The sequence below is a fragment of the Nylanderia fulva genome, unplaced genomic scaffold (assembly GCF_048542155.1).
Source record: "Nylanderia fulva isolate GAGA-0341 unplaced genomic scaffold, ASM4854215v1 Scaffold24, whole genome shotgun sequence".
Classification (NCBI taxonomy): Eukaryota; Metazoa; Arthropoda; class Insecta; order Hymenoptera; family Formicidae; genus Nylanderia; species Nylanderia fulva.
Window position 1 is genome coordinate 3,070,977 of NW_028190304.1, and position 8,687 is coordinate 3,079,663.

At 46.6% G+C, this 8,687-nt stretch overlaps 1 protein-coding gene across 1 annotated transcript; it reads right to left on the bottom strand.

Annotated features, from left to right (window-relative positions):
* Window positions 1–910: 910 nt before the first annotated feature.
* LOC114944761 (uncharacterized) lies at window positions 911–6,079 on the bottom strand. The gene is made up of 2 exons (XM_085483250.1): window positions 1,888–6,079; window positions 911–1,743 (listed from the first exon to the last, which is right to left on the bottom strand). The coding sequence occupies exons 1-2, from the start codon at window positions 6,077–6,079 to the stop codon at window positions 911–913; spliced, it is 5,025 nt and encodes a 1,674-aa protein (XP_085339376.1).
* Between the last annotated feature and the right edge of the window lie 2,608 nt (window positions 6,080–8,687).

Sequence of the window (8,687 nt, forward strand, 5' to 3'; positions counted from 1 at the left end):
AAAGTTAACGGATTAGGAGAATCTAAAAGAAATAGCCGAGTCGGTAATTAATAATTAAACGTTCCGCAAGCGACGATAATTAGACGTGGTAAAGAGAAAAAGACGAGCAATCTTTTTCTAACAATAGCAACACACTCTTGACACGACGAGCAATCGGAGAAGAGCTCCGCGATCACGAGAGAGGAGGCTTTTATAGGCCCGTGTTTCTAGAATATTCGAGAAGAATCCTATTTATTCTATCGTTTTGCTGAGGTCGAAAGAGCGTTTTGTGTAATTGTTTACTTTTAGACAATTAATCTTTTTATTGTTATCGGAACTAAAGTGTATCTCCTCTCGCGTGACCGCGGTGTTTACAATTATAGGGGATTTAACGTAAGCGCTTTCTTTTCGCAGGCGCGGGGTATACGTATACCGGTGCGGCCGAGCGCTATTAAAGCATTAATAAAAAAATGATGCATGATGCATGTTGCATGTCACGATTTGCATGAGCTTTAATGCAATAATGTTCTTAGGTCTTTTCATTTTTCAATCAGCCGTTCGATTTTCGAACATTCCGCCCGCCTTGCAGTATACCTGCAATCGAACAAGAAGTGCGAGAGAGGGGGCGCGCCTATTCACGCTCTCGCGAATGACGGGCACGTGGAGCGCACGTGCTCTGACGGATTTTGCCCAAGGAATTCCGGATCGAACAGCTGTTTATTTTCGAGCGCGGCAGTATATACGCGTGTCGGTGAGCGCATCGAGGAATACGCGACAATTTGGATTGTGATTTTAACCGTGATTGAGTATGAACGAATAGTGGAGTGATAAGAAGATTGCAGCGATGCAAAGAGAGGAATAGTGAGTGGAATGTAGTTGTGTTTGATGTAAGTTAGTTTGGAACGGTGCAAATTAAGTGTTGATGAATTGACTAATCGCTTTGGGTTTTAGGTGGCAGTTCGTCAGCGTCGGGAAGGAAAACGAGTTTGCTAACGGGTCGGGTCAAGACAGTGGTGGCGGTGCGGACCTCGACGACGCGAACGTGTCCGTCGGCTCCGGAGAGCAATTTGGTGATGCGCGCTAGAGGCCACCTCGTTGGAGCGGTCATTTCGTGACGGATTAAACAAAGTCGACCGACGCGAGCTTCCCGGTTTATTTTGAACCATTTCGGCCGATGAGCCAGCGTGTGCAGATATTCGCGAGACCATCGAGACCAGAAATGATCCTTCATCTTTTGTAGAAGCTGCCACCGGGAGAGGCGCGACGACGATTCCTCGGTCAGCGACGGTTCGGGGACGGCGGAGAGCGCGGAGCCGATGAGGAAATGGCCGGGCGTCAGCGCGCTGAAGTCCTCCGGGTCGTCGGTCAGCGGTTGCAGAGGCCGAGAGTTGAGGCAAGCCTCGACCTGGGAGAGGAGAGTGGCCATCTCCTCGTAGGTGAGTGTAGCTTCTCCTATCACTCTGCGAAGATGGTGCTTCATTGACTTGACTGCCGCTTCCCAGATGCCGCCGAAGTTGGGCGCAGCCGGTGGGTTGAACCGCCACTGAATTTGTTCCTGAGCAGCGAAGGAGGCGATGCGACGGCCTTCAGGGTTTGTGGCTGCGAATAAGTCTCGGAGTTGCGTGTCGGCGCCTATGAAGGTGGTCCCACAGTCGCTGTATAGCGTTTGGCATACACCTCGCCGAGCGATGAACCGACGCAGGGATGCCAAGAAGGCATCGGCCGAGTAGTCCGAGGCGACATCAAGATGGACGGCCCTGGAACCTAAACAAATGAAAACGACAATGAAGGCCTTAGAAGATTTTTGCCCGCGGCCTTTGGCACTTCGCAGTCAGACGGGTCCGGCGTAGTCGACGCCAGTATGGAGGAATGGTCTTCCTGGCGTCACTCGGGGCGCAGGCAAGTCACCCATGAGAGGCTGTGCTGTAGCCGCCCGCCATCGCAGGCATCTTACGCAGCGGTGAATGTGGGTTTTAACGAGGGATCGTCCACGAGGAATCCAAAATTCTTGGCGGATGGAACACAGAGTCAGCTGGGTGCCCCCATGCAACGATCGTCGGTGATGCTCATCGATGACGAGGTAAGTAATTCGCGACGAACTCGGTAGGATGATTGGATGGATGGCCTGAAAAGACATTTGAGAATGTCGTAGACGCCCTCCGACGCGGATAACGCCCGAATCGTCTACAAACGGGCTGAGCGTATTGAGTGGGCTTCGGTTGGGCAGTGATGTCAGTCCTCGCAACGATTTTAACTCGTCCTTGAAATTTGCAGCTTGGACGAGCCGTACCCAGTGGATCATCGCGTCATGCAGTTCTTCAGCGTCTACCCCGCCGTCGCGATTGAGAAGGATGGGCTGCCGTCGGCGTTGTCGTAACCACCGGAGACACCAGGCGGTGATGCGAAGTAGTCGCTGCAGGGACGAGTATCGGAGTAGCAGCTCCGGTTCGTCTCCTCGCTTGTCCAAGACTGCAGCGTGCGAACGGACTCGACGTTCTGGTAGCTCGACGTAGCTGGGATCTTCTCCGAAGACGGTCCAAGGGCCGCTCTCCGTTTTCAGCCAAGAGGGACCCTGCCACCAAAGTGGATGCGCCTCCAGATCTCCAGGGAAGATGCCTCGAGAGGCGCAGTCAGCCGGGTTTTCGCGTCCAGGGACATGATGCCAAAGGGCGTCGGGGAGCGACGTCTGAATTTCGCTGACCCGGTTGGCAACGAATGTGACCCAGGAAGAAGGATGTCCACGGATCCAGCCGAGAACCACTGTGGAGTCTGACCAGAGATGAAGAGGCGCCTTTTCAGCTCCGATGAGAGGCAGCGTTTGCTGAACGAGGCGGACCAGAAGAGTTGCGGCTGATAACTCGAGCCGAGGTAAGGAGATTTGTTTTAGCGGAGCAACTTTCGTCTTGGCGGCAATCAGCGTAACTCCATACTCCCCGTTCTTCTCGGTTTTTAGGTACACCACAGCGGCGTAGGCACGGACTGAGGCGTCAGCGAATCCGTGGACTTCCAGGCGGCAGTCAGTCGATCCTCCACCCAGCCATCGAGGAACGTGCAGTCTCTCCAGTTGAGGGAGCTCCGCTTGGAAGCGTAACCAGGCCTTCTCATGGTCGTCCGGAAGAGGAGTGTCCCAGTCGATGCCGAGCAACCAAGTAGACTGGATTAGAGTCTTGGCGAGAACAGTCGTGGGAGACAGCCAACCGAGCGGATCAAACAGCTTCGCTGTCAACGATAAGACTGACCGCTTGGTGATCGTGGACAACGTTGGTTGGCTGGTGGCGAAGGAGAAGAGGTCGTCGCAAGGTTGCCACCGTAATCCCAGGGTGGCATGACTTTCCCCAGGCAGCCACCATCTTGCCTCTTGCTGGAGGCAGTCCTCGGTAGGTAATGTCGAAAGTAACTGAGGGTGATTAGCTGACCATTTTTTCAGAGGGAAGCCTCCCGCCTTGCAGATCAGAACAAGCTGTCGGAGGATTTCCTTGGCTTCTTGGAGGGTAGAAGCTCCAGACAGGATGTCGTCCATGTAAACGTCGGAGCGGAGGACCGCGGCTCCCTCAGGATGACGATCGCCTTCGTCCACGGCGAGCTGATGCAGTGTGCGGATGGCCAAGTATGGAGCGCAGGCTAAACCGTAAGTCACAGTAGTCAGCCAATATTCCTTGATCTCTGTTTCCGAGTCCTTCCTCCACAATATTCTTTGCAGGCTTTGATCATCGGCATGCACCAGGATTTGCCGGTACATTTTTTCAATGTCGGTGGCAAAGACGAACCGGTGCCTTCTCCACCGTAGTAGGATGTCCGCTAGGGCGGGAAGCAGGTTGGGTCCCGTCATCAGGAATCGGTTGAGACAGTCGCCGTTGGCCAAAGAGCTCGAACCGTTGAAGACCACTCTCAACTTGGTAGAGACACTGTTTTCGCGCAGGACCCCGTGGTGAGGAAGGTAGCAGGTTCGCTGTAGAGATCCAGTGGTCGACAGGGGAGCCGGCTTCATATGGTTGAGGTCCAAGTATTGCTCCATGAAATCCACGTACATGCTGCGGAAGGTATTTTCTTGTTCTAATTTTTTGCTGACGTGTTGCAGGGCCCGACTGGCGGCGCGTCGAGTGGCTGAGAGATCAGGCAGAGGCTCGATCGTCGGCAGTCTCACCACATATCGACCGTTGGCGGTACGGCTGTGATGTCTTAGGAAATGATCCTCGCACTCCTGGTCAGCCTTGGAGAAGAGTTGTGAAGGCCGTTGAAGCTCCTCCTGCTCCCAGAAGCGTCGCACCAGGATAGAGACGTCGTCCTCAACTCGGCATTGGTGAGTGTGAACGTGATGTCCGGTAGTCGTCTCACCAACCACGCCTGACAGTATCCAGCCGAGCGTGGTTTGTTGAGCTATTGGCTCATGTCGATTTCCCTTTTTTAGGCCCTGACAGAGGATCGAACTGTAAACGTCCGCACCAAGGAGGATGTCAACCGGATCAGCTGAGCGGTAATCAGGGTCCGCGAGCTCCAGACCCTGAAGATGAGGCCAGTTATGCCCGCAGCCGTTGTAGCCGCCGGCGTAGATGGTCAGCTTCGGCAGCACCAGGGCGTGGACGGTGATGGAAGGGCAGCCACTAAGAGACTGGAGGGTGAGTACCACTTTACCTTTTGAGACGCCTGTCTTTTTCCCGCCGACTCCATACACGGAAACTGAAGCGGAGCTCCGTGCTAGCCGCAAGCGTTGGGTGAGCCTTTCCGACACAATGGAGGATTCCGAGCCTTGGTCGACGAGGGCGCGAACGGACTGCCAGGAACCATAGCGATCGCATACGCGAACGCGTGCTGTGGCCAAAAGTACCGCTACAGGCGTCGGAACCGGTCCCTTGCTGACGTGCGCCGTTTTGACGGTCTCCGATGAGCGGTAGGCATCATGGAGTGAGGTGTGATGCCGGTCATTGCAAGCAGAGCAGTTCTTCTTGGAGGCGCACTCCTTGGTCTTGTGTCGGCCGAGACAGTTTCCGCACAAGTCGTTGCCTTCGACGTGCTGCTTGCGCTCTGAGGCCGTCATTTTCCTATAAGCGTCGCACAGCATCACGAAGTGGTCACCCTGGCAGGCTGAACAGCGTCCTTTAGTGTTTCCCTTGAGCTCCTTTGAGTCCAGCTTACGAGCATGGTGCGTACGAGTCGACCTCGACTGACTCCCGCTGGCCTTGCTGGACGAGACGTCGATCTTCGTCGAGGGTAACGACTCAAGAGTATGAAGGCGTCGCTCAAGGAATTGCTCTAGCAGAGCGTATGGCGGAGGCTCGTTCGTTTCGCTGATGGAGGTCTCCCACTCGCGGCGAGAGCGACTATCGAGAAGGTCAACGGCGAGGTGCACAAAGAGATCTTCAGTACTCCCTACTGGCCGGTCGATGCTCACCAGCGAGCTGACCGTAGTCTTGATGCCGTGGAATATCTTCCGAAGCTCAGTAGAGGATTCTCCCTTCATCTTTGGCAGGCTTAAAAAATTCGTTATATAAGAGCGGGTTAGTAAGCGCTTATTTTCGTAGTAGTCGCTTAGAGTTCGCCAGGCTCGCTCGTAATTGGCTTCGGTAGAACTGAGGTCTCTGATGAGAAGATCTGCCTCGCCCTTGACACAGCTCTTCAAGTAATGCATCTTCTCCACAGGCTTCGTCGTCTTATCCTGACCGATGAGGGAGACGAAGAGGTCTCGGAAGGCCGGCCAATCCTCGTATCTTCCCGTGAAGGTCGGCAGCTGGATTCGAGGTAGCGTGGTGCGAGGCGCCGATGGTGATGTCTCTGAAGTAGCAGAAGCAGCGGCGCGTTCCTTCTTCTGGAGAGTACGCCGCATCTCCAACATCAGGCCCTTGTTCACGAGATAAGACTCTTCGCCGAGTGAAGGTATGTCCTGTTTAGCATAGACGTCATGCTTTATTTCGTCTACACGCTCAGCCAAGATATCATTCATCGCATCGAACTTCTCCCACAGTTTGTCGAGATTCAGAAGCCGGGCTTCCACTGCACCGAGTGTGATGTTGGCCTCGCCGAGCTTACGAAGGTTATCGTATGCGCGCGAAATCTTGCCATATAGCGCGGTGGCGTTGGTGATTATAGTCGTGGTGTCTGCCATCTCTGACACTGTCTTATTTTCAGATGCACTGTTCACCTACACTGAAAGACTCTACGCTTCCGTGGCACCGGATTCACAGGAGGTTCTGGAGGATCCGGCTCGAAGGACCAAAAATAATGTGCGCGACGGAAGGCAGGATCAGGATGTCGGAAGCGAGAAGACGGCGAAGCACGACACTCGACAAACACGTATCGTTTAATATAACTATATTTTAACTAAAACCAAAGAAAATTACAATTACTGAAAACCGCACAGAATTTACAAAAAGTTAACGGATTAGGAGAATCCAAAAGAAATAGCCGAGTCGGTAATTAATAATTAAACGTTCCGCAAGCGACGATAATTAGACGTGGTAGAGAGAAAAAGACGAGCAATCTTTTTCTAACAATAGCAACACACTCTTGACACGACGAGCAATCGGAGAAGAGCGCCGCGATCACGAGAGAGGAGGCTTTTATAGGCCCGTGTTTCTAGAATATTCGAGAAGAATCCTATTTATTCTATCGTTTTGCTGAGGTCGAAAGAGCGTTTTGTGTAATTGTTTACTTTTAGACAATTAATCTTTTTATTGTTATCGGAACTAAAGTGTATCTCCTCTCGCGTGACCGCGGTGTTTACAATTATAGGGGATTTAACGTAAGCGCTTTCTTTTCGCAGGCGCGGGGTATACGTATACCGGTGCGGCCGAGCGCTATTTTAAAGCATTAATAAAAAATGATGCATGATGCATGTTGCATGTCACGATTTGCATGAGCTTTAACGCAATAATGTTCTTAGGTCTTTTCATTTTTCAATCAGCCGTTCGATTTTCGAACAATATCTATATCGGCTTATTGGCTATACCGCGATGTTCTTTGCGTTCACGAAATTAATTTTTTCGTTGGATTAGAAAGTATGTTCTATCATTTATTTCTATAATTTTTAACTAATAAATAATTAACATTAAGAATATATAATTCGGCCTCCTACATAAATACAGCATATATATCTATATCGGCTTATTGGCTATACCGCGATGTTCTTTGCGTTCACGAAATTAATTTTTTCGTTGGATTAGAAATAGTATCCTTGGTTTGGATCCCTAATTCCTGCAATACCCCTTTTAATTTAAACCCCCTGTAATAAATATAATTATTTAAATTTTTGTATTTGACATATTATTTTATATATTCTTACCATCTATATATATGTAACATTATTGTTTTTGATTCTAAAAGTAAAAATTAAGTTTTAATTATTTATAATTTATTTAATATAAATATCTCTATTATTAACTTAGATAATTAATATAATTTTACTTATTTTTAAGTGTTACATTTATATTTATTTTTCACTTAATAAAATTAAATTGTTTACACTTTATAATACATCACCCTTCTAAGGGAATGTATCCAATACAAATTAGAAGCAAGTTTTCTATATTTAATTTTTCTTAATTATATACATTATTTTGGACAACAAAGTTAATATTTGATTCTTCTTTCTTGTTACAGTTATTTTCTACTCAATGTCAGCACAACTTAAAAATTATTTTAAATATTAAAATACGCACAGATATATTTTTAAAAAAAAAAAGAAGTACGACAAATTTTTAAAAACATAATTTTAATAATCTAGTAATGAAAGATTAATTAAAAGTGTCTATTATAATATTTATTATCTGTTATGTAAATTATAGTATTTTTAAATTTATAAATAATTTGTTCGATATCAAACTTTGTGGGTCCGCGATTATTTCAACATTAGAATTCATAAAATATTATAATATTATCATTATTTGAAATTATCTCTGAATTAAACTGTATGATTAAATTTTTTTGTATTTGTAGATAAATATATTTCTTATATTTTAAATTTATTTGAACTTACCCAGTATTTCGGACTAGATTGTTAATTGAAAAATTATATTAATAAAAATTATTTTTTTTTCTAAATTCACTGCAGCAAATTAATGCTTTAGAGATATGCGCAGTGTTGGAAGAATATAATGTTAACACACACTTTATTACAATCACTACGTCTACCACGATATGGTTCGAAAGACCACGAAAAGTTGACTGATTATCTGTACATGATATTGTGTGATAAATATAATGTGTTAGGGTAACAAAATTTTCGAGGTCAATATATATATGTGTTTGTATGTGTGTATGTGTGTGTGTGTTTGTGTGTGTGTATGTGTGGCGGTATTTGAATTGTCTTAATTAAGCACATTCAAATTTCGGCCAATTAATCAAATAAATATGCATTATTTACAAATTTATATTTCTTATTATTAAAAAATATTTTAAATAAGGTATGGTATAATATCTCGTAATATATTCATCGCTTTCAATAATTTTATCTTAAAAAACTACTTGAATATTTAATATTTAGGCTCGTATAAATTCAAAATTAATATAAGAATAGGCTAACTCTCTGAACGAGTTAGATTGTTTCGGATATTAAATAATTTTTATTGTTTCAAATAATTTTAGAAACACATTATACAAAATGTTAAATAAGTAAACGTTTCGATAGCATGACAGTACTTTCTCAATACAATAAATTTTTGAATAATAAATATTAATGTTGATAAGTAGATAAGTAAACATTTGAAATTTATAGA